This window comes from Copidosoma floridanum, unplaced genomic scaffold (assembly GCF_036245765.1).
Source record: "Copidosoma floridanum isolate Cflo_tuat_1 unplaced genomic scaffold, Cflo_Japanese_pri ptg000001l, whole genome shotgun sequence".
NCBI lineage: Eukaryota > Metazoa > Arthropoda > Insecta > Hymenoptera > Encyrtidae > Copidosoma > Copidosoma floridanum.
Genome location: NW_028321878.1, coordinates 1,676,446 through 1,697,536, shown reverse-complemented (window position 1 = coordinate 1,697,536; position 21,091 = coordinate 1,676,446). Strand labels below are relative to the sequence as shown.

Genomic DNA, 21,091 nt, shown 5'->3' with positions numbered 1-21,091 from the left:
ATACATTTATACCTGTATACACGTGAACGCTTGGGGTACACGCTCAATTAATTTGGGCGTCGCAAATCGAGACTCTTATCGAGCGTGACGATCCTTTTTTGTATACAACCCAACTAACCACGGGTTACCCACTACGTGCTGTGGGATATATACCAGCGCAACGTCGTTAAATTTAATTTGGCGCGTCGCTCGATGAAAAAAAAAAACGGTTTGATCGTCTGGTTCAATTACGTGCATCTGCGGCAGGGGTCTGATTAAAGGGAGCTTTTTGCATGCGCTACCAAAAATTGGGGGGGGAAAAAATGAAAAAAAATTTTTTTATGAAAATGTTTGCAGATCTGAAGTGGCCCTCGACACCGAAACCAACACAGAACTGATTAACTGGCGCTAGCAGCTAATGGATAACTACGTACACGTGTCAACTCGGACCCCGATGACCGATGTGCTCTTCATGTGTTCCAATTGACGTGTAAATCCCAGCCGGGAAAATTTCGCTCCTGATACTCGTCGTCATTTGCGCCATCATTGTACTGTGCTCGTTGGATCTCTTCAAACTGTTTATCTTCAACCGTCAGCCAACACGGGCCTTCCCGAGCGAAAGGTTCAATGATTTTTAAGTGAAACCAACCACAGTTTTTAAAAATAGGCATTGTAAACGAACCCTATTGTATTACGACACGTATATTTTTTTGAATAAAAGTACCGATCACCTACAATAAACGCGGACGACTGTCATTCATACGAACCATGTAACTTCCTTCCGCACAGGAATCCACGGCATTCGCACGGGACTCCCTTTGCGAGCCAAAGATTTCCTTTGTAAGACAAAGATTCCATGCGCTGAAACAACAGAGCTTGACGAATGGAAATGCCAAGAGAAGCAGCAGACCTCCCGATAATCGTGAAATATGAATCAGTCCAACGTCGCGGCTACGAGAACGAGGAAGAAGGGATGAGAGGGAAAAGGAACTCTGGCCGGTTGGTATAAGAAAACACGCCGGTGGAGCGATTATGCAGCGCGTATGCGTGCACGTATGTCCCGAAAGAAAGCTCGGGCACGCGAGAACACGCGGGAGGGAAAATCGGAATAATATCGGGAGTCGGCGGTGGAAGCGGGGGGAAAAAAATCGCTGCCTGTGCGCTTGACTCGCGTCTCTGGTGTGTAACGTATAGGTGTTGCGGCGGGCACTTTCCTTCGGTCATTTAACTGGAAAGTCCTTACGTAATATACAAAGTGTGAGGCTATGATGTAGAGATATCGGTATGGATGGATGGACGGGGAAGGGGGCGAGCCTCCGTAACACGTGTACTTTTGTATGTACTTACGGCCCGTTTCCGCGTTCGTTTCTCGTGTTCGAGAGCAGTGGGTGGGCACGTAGGTATATATGTATATCTGGATATACACACGCGAGGCCAACGCTTACAGCTTTTCGCGTTTGCCAAATCACCCAGAGACATCCGATCGGCTCGATGTGCACCCACTGCACACCACACCCACACACATAGGATACGTGTTCTCCGATTGTTTCTTTTTCTTGCTCGTTCCCTTTCAACCTCCATGTACTTCTTTAAACCAGTTTATTTATCGCGTAGTACCAAAATCTCCTACAATAACTATACTTATTACATGTACGAGCTGCGTTTCTACAGACAAACAAAAAAGTCGAGCAGAATTTGTTGGCTGGATAAATCGATTCGGATGTCGCAACTAATTTAATTATTTAATCGTAACATTATATTAACCGTCGTATCGATCGATTCTACGTGTACGTATACCTGTTATGCGTTATTGCTCGCGATAAAAGTATACGGCCGTTGCCGTAGATGTTAATGAATATACGAGTACAGTGTGCGCAATTTATTGCTCGCGCGGGTATAGCCATTCCACTTGTTGCACATAATAATGCGTACCTATACCCGTAGTTATTGTGACAACGTAGTCGCTGCCGATAAATCATACAATTTTATTCCGAGAACTCGGTGTAGGTATGTACCTTATGTGGTATATGTACACAAAGGGTTGAAAATCGATCGAAAGTGGTAATACCCTGCGCACGATGGCGATGAGAACGAGGCGAGACACCGCGGCGACCCCATACATATTTGAGCTCGAGGATCGCGGGGACCGGTATTCGTTAAGGCCATAGGAGATCACGAAAAGAGGGCCGCATGGGAACCGGAGTCGCGCGCGCTTGTGTGCCCCGACCGCTTGGTCCATACTTGCCGTAAGTATCTCTCGGTGCTATATACCGTGGAATCACCTTATTTCACGAGGCCTATATGTATACGCGTACAGGTATCATATACGCCTACGTTGCACGAGAGGGAGAGCGAAGAGCCGCTGCTCTCCATAAAAAGCCAACGGCGCGGCTCCGCCAAAATGATGACTTTTCCAGAAACGGTCAGCCGGGAGCTTAATTAGCGGGCTTACCTTTTTCCTCTTTCTGCACGACAGGCAGGTAAGTTAATGTATATACGCTGGAGCTACGTGTCATGCTCTTACCGAAAATCGCGGCTGGCATTTTAAACAGGTTCAAACTCGTTTTTCTCATTTATACTAATTATTTTTCCATTTCGATGATACTCGTACAGGGAACAGGCATGTACAATGGTGTACGTACACATTGTATTAGAAAAAAAAAAAAAAAAAAAAAGTGGGTAGGTATATACACACCGAGTCTCAACCTATGTGTACCTGGTCTGTCAAACAGGTTTTTCAGCTATTATGTGGCCTGTCCGAGTGCCCGAGGCAGAGCAGCAGTGCAGAAAGAGAGAGAGAGAGAGAGAGCACATCCTCGCATCTCTCTCGCTTCGGGCGACTCGACAAAAGAGAAGCTCGACTGACCTACTTTTCTTTTTCTCCCCTTATTAAACCTACTGCCGCTCATAGGGTAACCTTCGCTCATTTTTTCTTTTCCTTTATAGGAGGAGGAGGGGGGGGGTGGAAAACTTTTATATTGATACCTGAAGGGCTCTCGTTCGGGGGACTATATTTGGAGGGGAGGCAAAGAGAAACCGAAAGTAATTTGAAAACTTGAAAAATTAATAGCCCCCCTCCCTGGTGCACCGGCGGCGAATCGATCTACCGCGGAATGCCTGCAACGTGTCGTCGACGATGCGTGTTTTTTTTTTTTTTTTTTTTTTTTCCCCTCAGCTCCCGAGCATTTTCCAACTTATGAACACTCGATAAGGAAATTTTTCGCAACCGCTTGAAAAACGCCGACTCGCGGGAGTATGAGATGCAAGCCTGATTTCCCCCAGCGCCGACTAGAAATTTCAAAACCGAAATCCATTTCGATGGATAAATAATTTATTTTCCCGGCTATACGCATACGCGCTTGTGCGTTGCTCTCTTAAAATTATTCGCATGCAAAAGCCCCGACGGCGTATAATATAATAATACGCGCGCGCGAGGCTCTAAATAACGTGAATTTCCAGCTTGTATATAGGTGTATACGTGTACCTATCTCGTGAGAAAAGGCGCAGCGAGTTTTCTCGCGCGGAGTGGTTTTAATTATAAAGAAGCAGCGCAACCCATTGCACGTGTATACTTAATACGTATGTATATAATACACGGGTGATGGTGACCGAACTCGAGGCGAAAAACTCGATCGCGCGCCGATTTCATGTAGAGCGGATTTTATTTCAATAACTAGTTTCGCGCAAGAGAGAGAGAGAGAGCAATGATTTTTAGAGTGAAAAAGAGAGGTAGGTATAACGTACCGAGCTGAGGACATTCCCTTCGCCAGATCAGGAGGCGGCGGTGGACGGAAAAATCGCGCAGTTGGTGTATAAAGTTGCGCGACAGTGTTGCTACATAGGTATATATATATATATGAAGTGTACCGCATGGGTGAGGTGCGATTTTACGGTTTGACACTGAAAAACGAGACCAGACAGTTCTGACGGCAAGTGTTGCTCGCAGGAGCATGAATTATGCAGTTATTTAAAAAAAGTCATCGCCGATCCTCGCCGTATATGTGTATGTCCATCGACCGCGTGTACAATCATCATACCTTTTTTTTTTTTCCCTTGTCATTGCAAAATTATTTCTCACGATGAGAGATACCACAGCCTCTCCTTTTCATGGTGCAGTTATTATATCGTGGTACAATTAAACGATACAATACAACTATTCTATTGAGCCTATCAGTTTCGCCATGACTTTTTTCGTACTCGTTATACCTACCTCTTACTTTTTTACCTCCACCTCGAGGAAGCTTAGCAAAATCTACTCCAGTCAAATCGTTTATCTGTAAATCACCGCGACTTGGGTGTTTCTTTTTTTTTTTTTCCCTCCCGTTTCCATCATGTATAGCGTTCACCTCGCGTGTATATGCTAAACAAGTGCAGTCTTGTTTTTTTTTTTTTCTCTGCCCGCGGTTGTGCTGTTGCTTGAGTTGGAGTTACGAAAAGTCGACACCAGCCAATTAGCCTCGACGAGCACCGCCTGTGAAAAACGATTTTTCGTCCTAAAGTAGATCTGTTACCGAGAGCGAACAAAGGCTATCCCTGCAGAGATAAACGAAAGAACGTGAATTTATGGGGAAACACAGTATGCCAATACACAAATGATGTGATACTAAAGTTTTCCAGGCTTGTGTTTCATATATTTATGTAATTGGAAAACGCAAAGTCCTATATCCGCTGGATTGGGCATGAAGCGACGACGGGGTATAAAATAACGTATAGGCGGGTACATCATCAGTAGAACAGGTAAGGACACAGTAAGACATCCGAGCGGCTACAACCATACATCCATGCACACATGTAATACACCTATATGTTTAAATGTCATGTATATATAGCCAAGCAGAGTTTCCTTTCCCCACAGCTATACGGTGCGTCTATATGAAATTGCATGGCCAATCCCTCGTAGGTAAAGCGTTGATATTGTATCGCCTTGGTTCGGTTGTGCGCGAGTCATGGGTGTATATATATATCTAATACCCCGTGGCCCCAAGTGTTGGCGATGGAGCCACAGCATCACGGAGAGGAGGCATTGTAAGATCTCGCTTGTGCAATTACGTCGACTCTCCCGATAAGGCGTTGAGAGCCTCGTATACGCTGGACCCCGCCCCTCCCCTTTCCACACGGAGATAGGATTGTTCGGCCAAAGAGAGACGATCGGATGATGCACTCGCGCGCCTCCACTTGTCCCTTTCGGCTTTTCTTCGCGTTATTGTGGCGCGTGTGTTGCAACACATTGTTGCCTCCAATTAATCGGTAATTATTAATTTCACGTATGTACACAAAAGTAAGCTTACCCGCCCGAACGTGTTGCGCAACCGAGAGAATCCCGTATAAGACACGGCGTGCATCATTCGATACGTCGACGCGCGCGTGTAATACATATTATACAGGTGTATCAATTTCGCGCGTTCGCTTGAAATTACACGCGATTGGAAGAATAAGAGAACAACAATAAAAAAAAAAGGTAGAAAAAAAAAAGAATGCGACGGTAAAAGTTAGTAGTCCCCGAGCCGGGCTTGATTGCTTAATTAAGTAAGCTGAGACAGTTTGTTGGTGCGCGGGGCATTAAAGTCGTCGCGCTGGCTCCATGTGCGTGTATACACGTGTACCAGACCAGACAAGACCAGTAGATGGGACTCAGGTGCTCACCCATGTATATATACGCGTGTAGGTACGGCGTGTGTGATGCAAGCTTTCAAAACTCCAGAGTCACATTGGAGCAAAAACAAAAAATAAAAATAAAAATGTAACACGCGGGCTGTGTTAATTAGATTGTTGATGCCACGAGTGGGGTTGTGGGTTTTGATTTTGCGGAGATTTCGAGGAGTAAATGTACATTGTACGTGTTTGCCGATGCGGGAATGATATAATACATTTTTGTCGTCGGGTCGGAGGTAAATCACGGGTAGAAGAAATAATGAAATTGACACTGTAAAGGGCCCGTATGGTATTATATGTATAGGTGATGATAAATGAACGAACGAATGGCTCTCGGTACAGCAACCACGTAGATATACATTAGTAGATCGAGAGGCGCTCCTATACATATACATTCTCCAATGGTAGCGGTGTGTACAACACATAGTCCAGCCGTATAGGTATATATATACGTGTAACGAGCAACTAGTTAGGTTTTTTTTTATTTTTTTTATTTTCGTGTTGCGCAATGAGCCACGCCTACGTACGCGCTTGAACGATCTGCCGTGCAACTAATATGCGTCGGGGAAAAATTTTATGTATCCTATGCGACCGATCTGCACGTGGGTGGGTGGGTGTAGGGCGTTTGGCTTTTATCCGTGTCTCTTTTTACGCGGACAAAACGGCTCTGTGGCGCAACTTTTAATTTTTATTTGATACATCAATACACGATCGTTAATGTGGTGTTAACGGTCGAGTATCTGTATTTTTTTTCATCATCATCACTTTTACTTTTCATCGCAATTTAAGTTTTGGATAAACTCCTCGACCAGATTGTGTGGCTCGGTAAGAATACAACACTCCTGTGTCGTTTAGCGTCTAAATAAATACACTCTGCTCATTAAGTATTGCCCTCACGAAATTATATGTATGCACTTTTACTTTTATAGGTCTAAAACCATCTTTTCTGTAACTCCTAGGGCCAATTAGCGCGTGGTGCGTGTAAAACTTTTCGACACGTGCAATCGAGCGAACACAGGGAAATAAGTAATATAAGTACCTATGTATGCGCTGTAGGAGAAGCGCATACCTGTACATAATAAAAGGAAGAGTACCATTACGAAGCTATATACACGAGTCGCAACCGCAACGGCAGTAACAACGGGAGGATCGAGGAGGTCGGCGGTGCATAAAAAGTGAGAGCACGTTCACATTCCTCTCAGTAACCATTAGAAAAATGACGACTGTGGCAGCAATGGCCAAACGTTTACATACACGAATATATAAAATATATACTGTATGATTATCGTTAAGTCGATGAGGCATATATACGTATACGTACGCACACCCGCTTACGCGCGGAGGGTTTGTAAAAACTATGCCAAAGAAAATCGACAAGCGGCACTTTATTAATCTTTCTCTCTTACATCATTGACTGTTCTCTCTCTGTCTGCTAAAAAATTCGACTGCAGCGAAATTTTCACACACACACACACACACACAATTCTCTCTTCAACTATTATTGTTACGTCATGTGATAATAACAACTACACAACAACAAGACGAGGCTATGGCATTATTACCACGTACGTGTGTGATTATGATCGTTATACTGTTGTTATTGTTACTATTCTTACATCCTCATCGATTAAACATGTACTCGCTGGCGCACACCTATACTTTCACAGCAGCAGAAACAACGGCGAGGCGTCGTTGCATATCGGTTGTTCGAGTAGTTATTAGCTGTTGTGTGTATGTGCTACATACATGTATACACAGTAGTGCAGGAGAACAGCGGAAAAATCGGTAAAACTCATTACCGATTTCGTACAGCCGTTGGTGATGTCTATTGCAAGCTGAAACAAAAAAAAAAAAAAAAATCGGTTTTTAATCCAATGCTCAGCGAGATAAGCCAGATGCGATGAAAATTAAATGAAATCCCAAGTAATCGGCAATTATCAAGCTGGCTTTCGCAGTTACACGCTTTTCGTGTAACCTTTACTGCTTGCACCATGTGCCGGATGATCAACTGACTATATATATATAGAGAGAGAGAGAGCGCGTTATGTATATGCACCACCAGGTGTTCAAGTTCCCAGGAGTCTTAATTAGAGGCTGCAGGAAAGCTTAGACTTTGACTTAAGGGGCTGAGGAATCCAAGCGTAGATGGTAAGGGGACTTTTCGTGCGAGTCGTCCACCGCATACTGAATCTTTAATTTTTCCACTAAAGGGTTGATGCACCACTCGAGGTATAGTCTGGGTCCAATTGGTTTGGTTCCCCGCAGCAATGCACGGGGATGCAGAAGTTATGTATATTTGGACAGCAGTGACGCCCAATGTATATAATATGTATAAACGATTCGCTTACCGTAAATCCGATTCGAGTGTCTCAAGGAAGTGCGGTGCGTGTACGCGCGTCGATATATACACCCTGCGTGAGAGGAAAAAAAAAAAAAAAAAAAAAAGGCGCGTATATTTCATTACAGCTTATAACTCGAACGTAGGCTGCAGGAAAATCGGGTGTTTCGACACTCGCGCGAGCGCGCCGCAAAAATTGCATAGGAAATACTTGTAATTTATCGACATCGTACGTACATGTACCTGTTAAAACAAAAAAAAAAAAAAAAAAAAAAAGAAGAAAAAATAAAAAAGCCGGTCAATTAGATTGAAATGTACACGCGCGCGTTCCGGAAGCTGGACGAGGAAAAAGCCGCCGCTTCCGACGGATAATTCGAAAAGGCAGCGCCGGTGACATTGTTATACGGAGGTGCCTGTGCACATATATATGTATATATGTAGATGTAAGACTCTCGATTGCCAGGTCGAGCGATAGCGGGAGCAAAGAATCGTCATTAGGCCGAAAATCGAGGGCTCGCCTGTATTTGGCGCGTGCCGTAACGCAGCAGAGGGGCACACGTGTGTGCTCAGCCATTAGCCATTACATTGGCGGGCGAGCACCGTACTTCCTAAACTTTCCTCGGAGGAAGGAAGAAACGGGGCCCGTAATTATATATATATATTCCACCGAGAGAGCCTGTATACATATATTTAAGCTCGCGATAACGATCGCTCTCTCGGCGAGGCATTGCGTCACCGTTTGCTCATATATATGTATGGGCAATTCGCTGCTGAAGTTCATTGATCATTAGCGGAGTTTTGTGCTTTCGGCATTTTTCGCGTGGTGCTCTCACCGGCGTTTTATTGCCGACTTCCAGGGCTCGGGAACCCCTCACGTGTATTCGTTTGCCGATTCGCCGGGTTTTTTTTTTTTTTTTTTTTTTTTTTTTTTTTTTTTTTTTTTTTTTTTTTTTCTTTATAGAGATCGGCAGTGCACGCGAGCGTGGTACTCATAATTTTTTTTTTTCTTCTTTAGTAGTTGCACTCGTACTTGGAATGGCAATCGAGTAATCGGTAACGTTGCGGTGATGAACGCGTTGTAACCGCGGTAGAGGAAAATTCGAGGGTAGGAAAGAAAAAGGAAAATATCAGGAAAAGTGAAATCGAAAAAAATGATAATCGATCGATCGATCGTTTGGTTGGCAGAGTCGTGGAACGAGAGAGCACGAGTGAGCGAGCAAGTTTAGTGGGTATATATATAACGTGCAGAGAGCGGATGTGTGAAAATCCGAGCTACTGCCGTGGACTTACGCACGGCGACGGCGGCGACGGCTTGCAACCGGAATGCGGTCGAGTGGTACAGGCGGAGGGGTCGGGTGGTGGTGGGGCTGGGGATCGATTTGAAAGGTCGATAAGGGATAGCGGAATATAATTACATATTCGAAAAATGAATGCGCCGTTAAACGGAGGAAGGAAGGGAGGGAGGCATCGAGCGAACGGCCGACCGGTTGCGTAACGCCGCGATCGGACTCTCCCCAGCTGGTATACACGTGTATGTATATAATATATACCCTGCACAGCGAGTACAAAAGTTGTAGGTACCAATATGATATACTTACCAGTCGCGCCGATCTATTGCTCGAAACGACTGCATATAATCATGTATAGCTTGCTCTTATATATTAATCATGGTAATGATTTCGCTTTCAATTGTACGTAATCTCCAGCGGGGGAGGCTTTGCAGTAGCTACGTGGGCGACGGTGTTTATTACATTCCATCCTCGTGACGCCTCCCCTATGTGTACGTTAATTGTATGGTACACGGACAATAAACAGGCACTATGTCACTCTTATTTTTTTTTTTACCAATTTTATATTATATGTATAGAATCGAGTTACAAAGTTGCATCTCAAGCCCATCGATTGTGTAAATTCGTTTTAATTCTCGTTTCCTATGGTCGACAGATAGACAACAAAGGAACGAACCATGAGTATAACCAACACATATATGTATAAACAGGTACAAAATGAGAGGAAAAAGATGAATAGGTGCAACGAAGGGTTGAATTTTATTATTATCATTTCGAAATCGGTATACGGCTTTTTTTATAACCTCGTAGGTGCTTACCAAAGCCACACATAATGTAATATATGGCCATTGTCAAAATTGACTCGTTGCAGATGGGGGCGCTTTTTTTATTTTTCTTTTCCCCTATACTCTTATAAATAGTAGGGTTCGCAGGATGAATTTTTTTTTAAGCCGATGTACATCGCATGGCCCATGGAATTTCGGCACTCGGCAACAGCATCACCAATATTATTATACACGTATGTGTATTACACAAATACTATATCTGACATATCAGCGAGGAAATGAGACACAACGGGTCGGATGTTGCGCACAATGATTTCATACGTTGTATTAATAATGTAATATTGGTGGTGGTGGTGGTGCATCTTGCGAAAGATAGGAAAAGACGTTGCTCAACGGGAAAAATCATAACACTCGGCCACGCTTACCAATTATCATCCCGGCGCTATCTCTATTTTCGAAAAGCGCACTCAAATTTTGCATTCACATCTTGCGCAAAGCGCAGTTGCTACCTATACGGTAGTAGACAGGTATATATAGGTGAAACGTTATATTATACTTAGGCAAAACGAGGCGCACAAGTGAGCGAGATATACGGCTTTGCGGCCAGACGCGTGTGCAAGTCAGACTTTGATGTCCAAATCGCGATCGAATTCGAGTGCATGGGAGTTACCGAGCACGGTTTTATTTTATTATTTTTTTTTTTTTTTTTCACTATTAAATAAGCGTATAAGGAGCTTACGACTTCTTGTATTATCATACTTATATCTGCAATTCAGAGTCGCGACAAGATCGATTTTTCATTTCAGCCCCACCAGAAAGCAAACGTCTCCATAGACCTTGTAATACACTCGTTGGGTTTCGTTAATTTTTGAAGAAAAAAAAGATACAGCATACAAATCAAGTTATGATATCTGCGAGTCGCGTCGAGGAATAGACAATATTATATTTTTACGATATACATCCCTGCGCGTCTATATACGTATAATGTACACCTATATAGCATATAGGAGAATAGCTGTTGCAAAGAGAGAGAGAGAGAGAGAGAAGCATGCCGTGCGTTAAATTAAATTACGAGCGCCGGAGAAGGGTTTCTCCACAGCCATCACGGCTTGCACCACTGAGCCAACACGTACACATATATATATATAGACTCTTTGGCCTCCCGGGCGAGTCACCCTCTTAACGGCGCAGCCCTTGGATGGATGATGCATCGCCTTGGTCATTCGGTATATATGCAAAAGATGCTCGGATTCCCCCTCATCGTCTCTTAATCGACGTGTAATGCCACACAGTTTTATACAACGTTTACTTTTACTCGGTACAGGTGTAATATTGTATGGGCACATCAGTCCCTATTTGCCATTGATATGTGCATAATGTAAGCAGGACAAACATTTCCAAGCTCGCCCGACGGCTTCTTTCAGTCGATTTCGAGTCAAGTTTATTCGAGGCCATTGTTACTTACTACGTTATATATAAATATTACATTACAAGCGTGTGTATTTCCTTATAAAAATCGTGTCGATACATGAGCGCGTTAAATTTTACACGAATATATAAAATTGCCGATTTGCGATATAGAGTGTGCAGCGAAACGCTCCGGTATGCATAATGTGTACACAGTGTACATATTTATGTACACGTGCAAATAAATTTTTGCGCGGCTGGTTTATTTCGAGGCGTAAAGTGCGTGACTTTACGCGAAAGCCATTTCAATCGGACAGCACGTTTAAAACGCGGATCAACGAGCTCTCGACATCTATAAAAACTTTCATGTATATACGTGCACGCTGTGAGCGATTTTTCCTTGGGATCATTTTTTGCTTTCTTTACCAAGGAGCTTTTTATGTATAAATCGGTTTTACTGACTCGTGGAGGTATATATATATATACGTGTGGATTGAAACAAAAACTCGGCGATAGCTGACAAAGAGAAGCACAGGGAAAATATACGCCCAAACGAAATCACAAAGGATGGAAGAAAAAAATCGGCGAGCAAGCGATTTCGCAAATCGACACCAAAAGTTGCGCTCTCGGGTGCTCTGTGGAAACTGTTTTTTTTTCTTTCTTTCTTTTTTTTTTTTTTTTTTTGCCGTAAATTTTGCGAAATCGTCAAAACCGACGAGCTGCTCTTTGTGAAACGTGTGTGCACTGTTGGCTTGTACGTGCCCCGTTTCAAGGAATACAATTACACATACCGATGGACGTACTTATACGTGATAATTTACTGCGCGCCTTCTTGTTTGCAAATAATTTATTTGTTTGCCTTTCTCACTGTATACGATATGGCTCGCAGTGTTGTGTATATATATATCATCTATAGAGGTATATAATTATCAGGTGACCGGCAAAGTTGCACTCGCTTCGCTAATTTATCGATAACAACAACAACATTAATAATTACTTGTCGCAGCTCCGTGGAATAGCTTTGACGATGATTTACGTTACGTCCCTGTGACGCCGATTTTTCTGCAAAAGTTTTGCAATATTGCGGACGAGTCGGAAATTCTATTCCCGTATACGATGGGTCATAATGCGCCTCTCGCGCAATTTCCCGGGTGTTGATTAAATGATTTTGTTTTCAAACGAATTTTATCACCGCATCCAGGCAATTTGCATCGAAACCCATCGCGCTGTAGCCGCAAGTATTTTGTGTTAAGCAGGTATGAATCATCGATCGTTTGTAAGTATATGCCTATCGGGGGGATAAATCATAGTATATGCATGCATACTGAATTTATGAACTATTGTGTGTTTAGCTCTGCCGAGTCGGGAAGAGGAGGAACAAAAAAAAGAAAAAGAAAAAGATGAAAAGCAAAGAAAGCGCAAACCGATCCTCGTAATGGCCCGAGCTCGTGTTTTTATTGTACCTATACAATAAAAAAAAAAAAAGGCACCACGGGCATGTATAGTACTTATACGAAGGAGCCGTGCGGTTGCGTAAAAATCCAGAACACAAAAATATGTATCGAGAGAACACGCGCGTCTCGCCTATTATGCTATAGATATGCACTCGTGCAAGTATATATACAGTTACCTACCCGGGCGTAGTCGCATGTACACACACACGGGCAAACTGACCGAGCAGTGCATAATCATCATGGTTGCAGTGCAGCCGGCACGTATAGGAACACTTTCACCTCTCCAATGTATATACCTTATATATATATATATATATACACCTTGGCTCTTGCCGCTGCGGCTCCCCGCATCACGCGTCGCATTACCCATACAGTGGCTTCGATGCACGCGGCGCGCTCCTATTGCCGCGATAATTAATACAAATGTCGATCGGGACGTCGCTATCGTTCCGAAGGGACGTTTGACACGAATAACAATCATCATACGTATACCCACGGTATGTATCGCAGTCAACTCCGCGGCTGCTTTTTTTCCTCCTCCTCCTCCTCCTTTTAATTAATAGGGTTGCGCAAGACCGATACATCTGTTTCGGACAAGTAGAGTCACTTGCAGCGGATCGAGCTGTATAGGTGCACTCGCTCACTTACATATATATATATATATATATATATAGATAACTACCTACTGGAGTTTAATCATAATCCGTTTTTCTCTCCTTTTCGCAACCTCCCGTCCGTTGTACGTGTCCGTGAAAGGATGATTTGATTCAATACTGCATCTCGAGGGAAAGAGAGAAAATAAGATCGGTTGCACCGATCGAGGAAACGTCGAAGGCGCGCGATATGCAAAAGCGACCGAATTCAGTGTAAGGTATAAACTCGCGGAGCTCAAAATTATGAAGATTTTCGCGGTGTAAGTAACGCCTATATGTGGCAAAGTTACGTAAGGAGAGTACACAGGCGTGTAGAGCGTGGCTCGCACGCGAGGCGGTAGCTTTCGATTTTCTCGAAAATTTTTAACTACCGCGCGAGATTCGCGTGTATAATGCTTGTAAGCGTCGTCGGCGAGGGATAAGTGAAACCAGCCGCGGACGTTTTGCATTTCCCGTATGCGTATTACGGTTTTAATCGGCGGCCGAAAAATAAAGCACAACCGAGCGAGGGAAAAGTCGCTCGACCGGCCGTTGTGTTGCTTCCGCTCTTATGATCGATCGGATTCTCTCGCTTTGCGGGCGGTGAAATTCAGGAAAATTTAGACGAATGAGCGCGCGTATCGACTGACCAACAAAGAGTGGATTTTCTATGTTTTCGTATGGATTGGGAGTACTTTTTAGCGTGCGCGAGTATTTTTAGGACTGTTTTTTTTTTTTTTTTTTTTACTTTTCGGCTTGCGGATGGCGCGCTTGCACCCGTTTCAACAATTTTCAAGGGAAAATCGAGAGCACGTAAAAAAATGCGTACAAGCAGCGCGGAAAACAGCCGGCGAAAACATAATCGTGATTAATCGCGCTCGCTGATTTCTAAATTGAATTTCCGGGTGGGCCCGAATTCATTAAATCAACGAAACCCCCACGCTGACACTTGATCCTTCGGTACTTCAATATTTTGCAGCTGCGAGCAACAAATCACGCGGACTGGACGGGCTTTCTGTACGAGAAATACAAAAAAATACCCAAAGGGTCGATCACCGGAGGCAGCAGTTGATAGCTTTATGGAAACAAAATTAATATATGACTGCCAAAAATGATTTGTTTCCGAATAGAACCACTTTACTCTTGAAAGTAACACACCTTTTTTTCCTTTACAAGTCATGTAGAGGCAATCGTACTTGCACATGTTTGAAATAGACTCGAACCACATGTGTATTTATTTGAGCGAGTCCGATATAACCCTCTCTACCGACCGAACTACGCCAGCCGGCGTTTTAACGATGTTGCAGTTTTTATAGCTTTTGGAGGTGGCGTTAAATTAAATAGGAGGTTTGTGAAGAGACTTAGATACAGGGGAAAAAAATTACCGAGACAAAAGAAGAAAAAAAAAAAAGGAGCCATCAGCGGCAACACTGAGAGCGAGGCGTTTTTACAAAGGAAAGCCGCGAAACTGTCGGGTGCTAAGCGAGAAGGGAATCCAGAGCTTGGCCCCGATCCAAGGAGCCGCGGAATCGATACTCGCGTGTACGTGCGCCCCGGGGACCGTGGCTAATGAGGCCGCTCCTCGTCTCCTCTCGAGCTTTCCGGTGTTATGTACGTGCGTTCGATTCACTTGTTGAGCCTACCGTGCTCTTTGAGTGCAGGCGGGGTGTGCGAAAGCTCCCACGGCTGTGCGACGCCTATACGATTTCGGCCAATAGTCTTCTTTGAGCTTCGATGAGAAATTTATACATTTTTTTTTTTTTTTTTTTTTTACTGTATGATGTATGTAATGTAATTTCTTTTCTAACTACATAATGTTGATTTAAGTTTTATTTCAACGATACATCATTTGTCTCGTCCGTCATGAAGAGCTCCGGTGACGCGTTTTGTGATGCATGTATTTTAAAAAAATTGGCAAAATACCACAAACGTGTACATTTTTAAGCTGACGAACATTCGCTGGTGTATGTGATTCAGTCGACATAGTGCTAACTTTGATAACCCGATGAAAGCATACAACAAAAATTGGTTCGAAATGCTATCTGTATAAGGGCCGTTGCAATCACTTGAACAAACATAAAACCCAATAAAAAAATTGTAACCGCAGTGACGCAGATTAGTTATTTTTAAAAAAATTGAAACTACAGGGTTGACAAAGAGTCACGGACAAAAATTTTTCGACTGACAGTGTAATCAAACACCGGAGGAAAAACAGTTTCATCCATCAGCGAGGCGAAAAGACTTTTTTGTTCATTTTTTTCGTGACATATTACATACACTTCAAGATATCACTGATGGAAAGTAAAATTCAACGATGATATTGCGATGAGTCGAAATACAATAACCCCGAGCTTGAAATCCTCATTAAACTGTTCCCCCGATACACTTTTTATCCCGTTGGCCCTTCCCCCTTTTTTTTATTTTCGTTCTCGGTATAATTCCTACCTTCCCATTTTTATTGCAAAAGACACACATATATATATATGGGAAGGAAAACATTCGCCTCGAACGCACGGGACCCCACAATGCCACCACCCACAGAGCTTTCGACGCCCGAGGAAATGAGCTCTTCGTCCGTCGTAGGCAGCCAAGCGGCTCGTCTAGTCCTTAAAAAGGAGCCCACCCTCTTTTTAAATAAACAGCATAGGCGAGACGAAAGTTTGTTTAAACACCGCCACATGGGCGTCGATGGTCATGAAACGCTGGCCGAGGAAGAGCCGCGTCTAAGCCAGCCGGGGGTAGGTGCCAGCTCGTCGGAGCTTATAGGTGCGCGCGCAGGGGGCGCCGACGACAACCCCTTTACCGTTGGGGGGGTGGAAGCTTCTCTCTCGCTCGGCGGGTGAAGCACGCTCTCTCTCCCTCCGTTCCTCGCGCGCGGGCTCTTCGCCGTGGAGGCGCCCGCCAGTGGCCGCGCGTCTACCGCGATCGCCGGACCGCGCGTGGGTCATCGCCGTCGTCGTCGAGGAGCAGAGGGGGGGAGGGACACGAGGTCGACCCCGGCGCGGGCCCCGATCGCTACACGTGCATAAACCTGCTGCTGAGGTTGCGGTGTTGGGTGCGCGTGTGCGGGCTCGTGCGTGTCCGTGTCATATACACGAGGAACCGGTTGCCGGTGCCGATCTCGCGGCGAGAGCTTGCGATCGATACGAGAGAAGACAGTGAAAAGTCAGTCGATTCGACGAGGAGGAGAGCGAAAGGGGGGGGGGTGGAGGGACGAGATATAATGCCCGGCAGGAAGACGCGCCTCGCGAAGAGGAGGTAATTTTTTTTTTTTTTTTTTTTTTTTTTTTTTTTTTTTTCTCTCTTTTTTATCCGTGATGTTCATCGTATATGGGGAGACCGAAACGACTATTGTCAATTGCAGAAGCGACAATTATTTATTGTCCAGTCCCAGAGCCGTCGGCTCGATGATTAAAAGTATCAATTTTGCCCGTGACAACCGGACGGTGGTTGTAAAACCCACTCGTCGCGTCGCGTAAACGTAAATCAGCCAATTTTTCGGGATCATCTACCCCGTGTACGGGGTGTTTCGGGCGTGCTCCACTGACGTGTATTTATATTTGTTGCTGCACCCACCCCCTTTCCTCGTCACACATCTCCTGGAGAGGAAAAAAAAAGGGACAATCCAATTGTATATCTAAACTCAACTACTACTAAAATATATTTCGCTCGTATATACATATAGCCCCACAGTCGAATGTCAAACTGGCCTCTCTCGGCGCGTCCCGATGAACTCTCCGTATTTGCCTCCCCGTACGATTCAATCGCACGGACAGTAGCGCCAATTAATCGTCGGGGGCTTGATTACGCAATGCACGGCGCACCGCAGCTATTCGATCGGAGAGCGGACTTTGCTGCCCCACGATCACGCGTCTGCGGTTGAAACGACCGCTCGCTTCGTCCATTGTACCGATGGAAAAAAAAAAAAAAAAAAAAAATGTAAACTCTACACCCCTAGCCGTTGTACAGCTTTTTCTCACCGGTTCTCTCCGCGATTCGAGGGCTTTGCCAGAAAAATCCATCCGGGTGCGCGTACCTATACTTACGTCGTACCGAGGAGTAAAGTAAAAGACAAGATTTCCCCCCTCGGGATGGCGAACAACGCGACGACATACCTACAGGGCAAATGTGAAACAAAGTTTACCCCCCCCCCCTCCCTACTGGGTAGGGTACATCCATCGGTGGGAATTTTGACACCCTCACCTGTGCGTACACGTACACGTATATAATATATTTGACGCGGGCCGAGGCTCGGCAGCACAGGGGCACACACGCTTTCTCGCTATTAGAGTTGTCGTAAGGGGATTAGAGATAATCCAATTTGGTATAAGGGCTAAGTTTGCCTCCCCCCCCCCACCTCCACCCCCTATTCTGCTACTGCTGCTTCCGGCGTTGTTTGTCTCCCTTTTCCTCCGCAGCTGCTCCTCCTCCTGCGTGCACACATATAGTATACCTCATAAGTACGAGCGCTTCGCTTGATCACGCTACTTACGGTACATATATATATATATATACCCTCGCCCCCCTTTTTATTCTTTTCCGATTCATCCCCTCTGCAATTACATAATATACAGGTATAGTCATACTCTTTGTATAAAACATGTATATGTATACAACTTGTTTACTTTTGTTTCAATTTCATATTGCAGCCGTACGATCTCGGTGCGAATATATACACACCCACATACCCTCGAAAGGCGCTCTATTTTTTCCGTATACCAAGTATGCGCAATAGCGGATGATGTACGCATTATATAAGCTACGCGTATCGGACAATTTAAAATGTATTCAACGGCACTTGACCTGCTTCGCTTGTACTTTTGTACAGCCTTATATTTGAATATTTTGTGTCCCCACAGTACATGTACCCTCGTGGTCATACATGTGATATCGCGTGAAATATCCAAACTAACATGGCTCCTGTGGTTGTTGGACAAGTACATGATGTCTCCCGCAGGTGAAGAGCTCACGGATGGGTGTAAACTTTGTGTTGCAGGTAGGAAAAAGGGGAAGCCGAACGAGGTCCAAGACGATGCCGATCCCGAGGCAGTCCCGCGCGCCAGGATGGCGCGGATCATCGGGAGGAGCATCGTCGGTAGCAGGGGGGCGCTGTCGCGGGGGAGGCGCCGCTCGGAGGCGTCAGCAGCACCGGTACCAAAGTGCCGTTTGATTTATACAGTCGCGCTCGGACCCATTTGCCCCGGCCCGCGGGGCGTGTGCACCGGACAATGTTGCGCACTCGCCGGCGCTACCCGCGCTGGCACTCGACCTAATATTACCTCACGTACAGTAATACACCCAGTTGTGGTGTCGTTGCATGTAAGTGCGCGAGTGCGAGGTGAGTTTTCCAAAGGATACGCAATATAGGAACAGGAGAGCTACGGATCGATCCCCATCCCCCGGGGCAAGGATGGCGCTCCTGTTTGTCGTGATCGTCATCATGCTCACCACTGCCACGTCCCTGCCGCCTGTCATCCGAATCGGTGAGTATGTTTTTTTTTTTTTTTTTTTTTTTCCCCGACCCCCCGGTTCGTAAGCCCTCGTGACGCGGATTTACATATTTTGTTTCCCGTCCGTGTAGGAAAAAATATGATGGGTGGTCCAACGGGGCATGCCGTCGGTGATGGTTGATCGTGGTTTTGCCCTGCGCCAAATTTTCGCACCGACAGGTTTTACGCGTGAAAAAAAAAAAAAGCTGAGCCGTACAATGGGCGGCTAATGATTTGGCCTACGGCATCATTGTCCCCTTGCCATATGTATGTACCTATGTACCTGATAAAAAGAAAACGGTAAATTTGCCGCGGTTGGGGAGAAAGGAAAAAAAAAAAAGGGTGCGGTGAGCAATCAAGGAGAGTTCGGTAGCCGAGGTGCTTTGAAAAAACCGCGCGAAAAAAAAAAAAAAAAAAAAACTTTGCAAGGCGCATCGCTTTTCCCCCCCACCTCCTTTCTTCGTTCGCTGAAATATAATTCTCAAGAGTGCAAATTACGCGGCCGAGCCGGCAGCGATAACGAAGTTGCCCACCCCCTCCGAGGGAAAAAAAGCTACGAGAACAGTGCACCTCGCGTCGTATATATATATATAAGGCTGCTTCACGGCCCGCGTCAAAATTATCGTACCGATGCGCCAACCCCGGCTGAGCATGAAAATCATGCGTTATATACGTATACCCTACCGAATTCCTCGAGATACGTTTATGCTGGATATAAGGGGGGGAAAAAAAAAAATCGTTTGATCCGTCAAATCCATCATCGATAAGTGAGTGCATGTTTGCACCGCGCGAGCACGAGTAAGTATGTATAAACAGTCCTCAGCTCGATTCGTACGGCTCGCACGTGCATGTATACCAAAGCCAACGTATACACACATAGCCCGCGCATAATGGAATATTCCCCTCGCTTCTGCCATACATCTCCTTCGCGTCGCTGGTACGTGCTCGCATCCGTATACAAACGTACCTCAGTCAACAGCCCTTGCTCTTCATTACCCCGTTGTATTTTTCACCGCAGTTTATATTGAAAGAAAAGAGAAAACCCACCAAAGTCCGTATATACCCCGAATTCCCTTTGGTATCGGTTTGCGCGTCGATTCCCCGGGAAATCCCCTATAGTCCCGCGTGCAAGTATTTGCATTTGATCAAGACATTGGAATCCGGTCTGATCTTCGGTGGGTGTGGTATATACCCCCCGCGGCGAAAGCTCTGCCGGAAAATAAGCTCCATAGGAGCTTCGCGGGTGACGAGCCAAAGCTCGCCCGAGACCGCGCTAATGCTATTATAGGGACCAATTTTTCTCACATATGCGCCACGCACGCGTACATTATCGGAGGAGGGCGTCCAATTTTTAATACTCGGCTTAGAAGCTCTAGGAAGGTGCAATACAGCTGCCTCGTTGTATATACATATATTATACAGGTGGCAGTTTGGGTGTAGAAAATATAACAATAGACACGTCGGGGCTGTGTTGTTGTACCTATGTACTTCCAATATTTTCTCGATCCACCGATAAATTTGCACTCGAGTTCCTGATATGCAGTTCCAATTCGGAATTGACAAATCGATATGGGGACACGCGTGTACACACCCGTGCGGATATCTCTGTATGTGTATGCGCGGAGAGCCCTATCGGCTTACACGTTCGCTTAATCGGATCCGATGATCTGTAGGCGTCGGGGAGGAGTATATATAGCGATCTCGCGGTAAATCTCAACGTAAACGCTGTTTCAAATTCACCCCCTGCTTGGGCTCCCCCGTCCATAACTACGTATATATACGTGTTCCCTGTGGTGCTGCTTCTGCTGTTTGGCGCGAAAGTTGACGCTACACGGTTATTAGCTTATACAGTTAGCGGTGGCTGTACGTATACGCTATATATACTGGATACCGCGGGTCGGCCGTCTCTGCCGCGTGTTTAAGTAGTATAAGGTCGATTGCGGTAAGCCAGCGAAGGTGAACCGAGAAAATTGAGCCTTAGGGGGGGCGCTTTTTTATTCTACATTTTTACACAGTTGTGTTTTTTTATTATTGGATTTGATCGCTGGGTGGGTTTATGTCGATGT

General features: G+C 45.1%; 1 protein-coding gene across 1 annotated transcript in view; it reads left to right on the top strand.

The window, feature by feature from the left end:
• Positions 1-18,736: 18,736 nt before the first annotated feature.
• Positions 18,737-21,091, top strand: part of LOC106636346 (glutamate receptor ionotropic, kainate 2) — a 37,254-nt gene continuing 34,899 nt past the window's right edge. Inside the window, exon 1 of the mRNA XM_089588629.1 lies at positions 18,737-19,019. Within this exon, the coding sequence (XP_089444755.1) occupies positions 18,947-19,019 (73 nt within the window). The 5' untranslated portion in view covers positions 18,737-18,946. The remainder of the gene's footprint in view (positions 19,020-21,091) is intronic.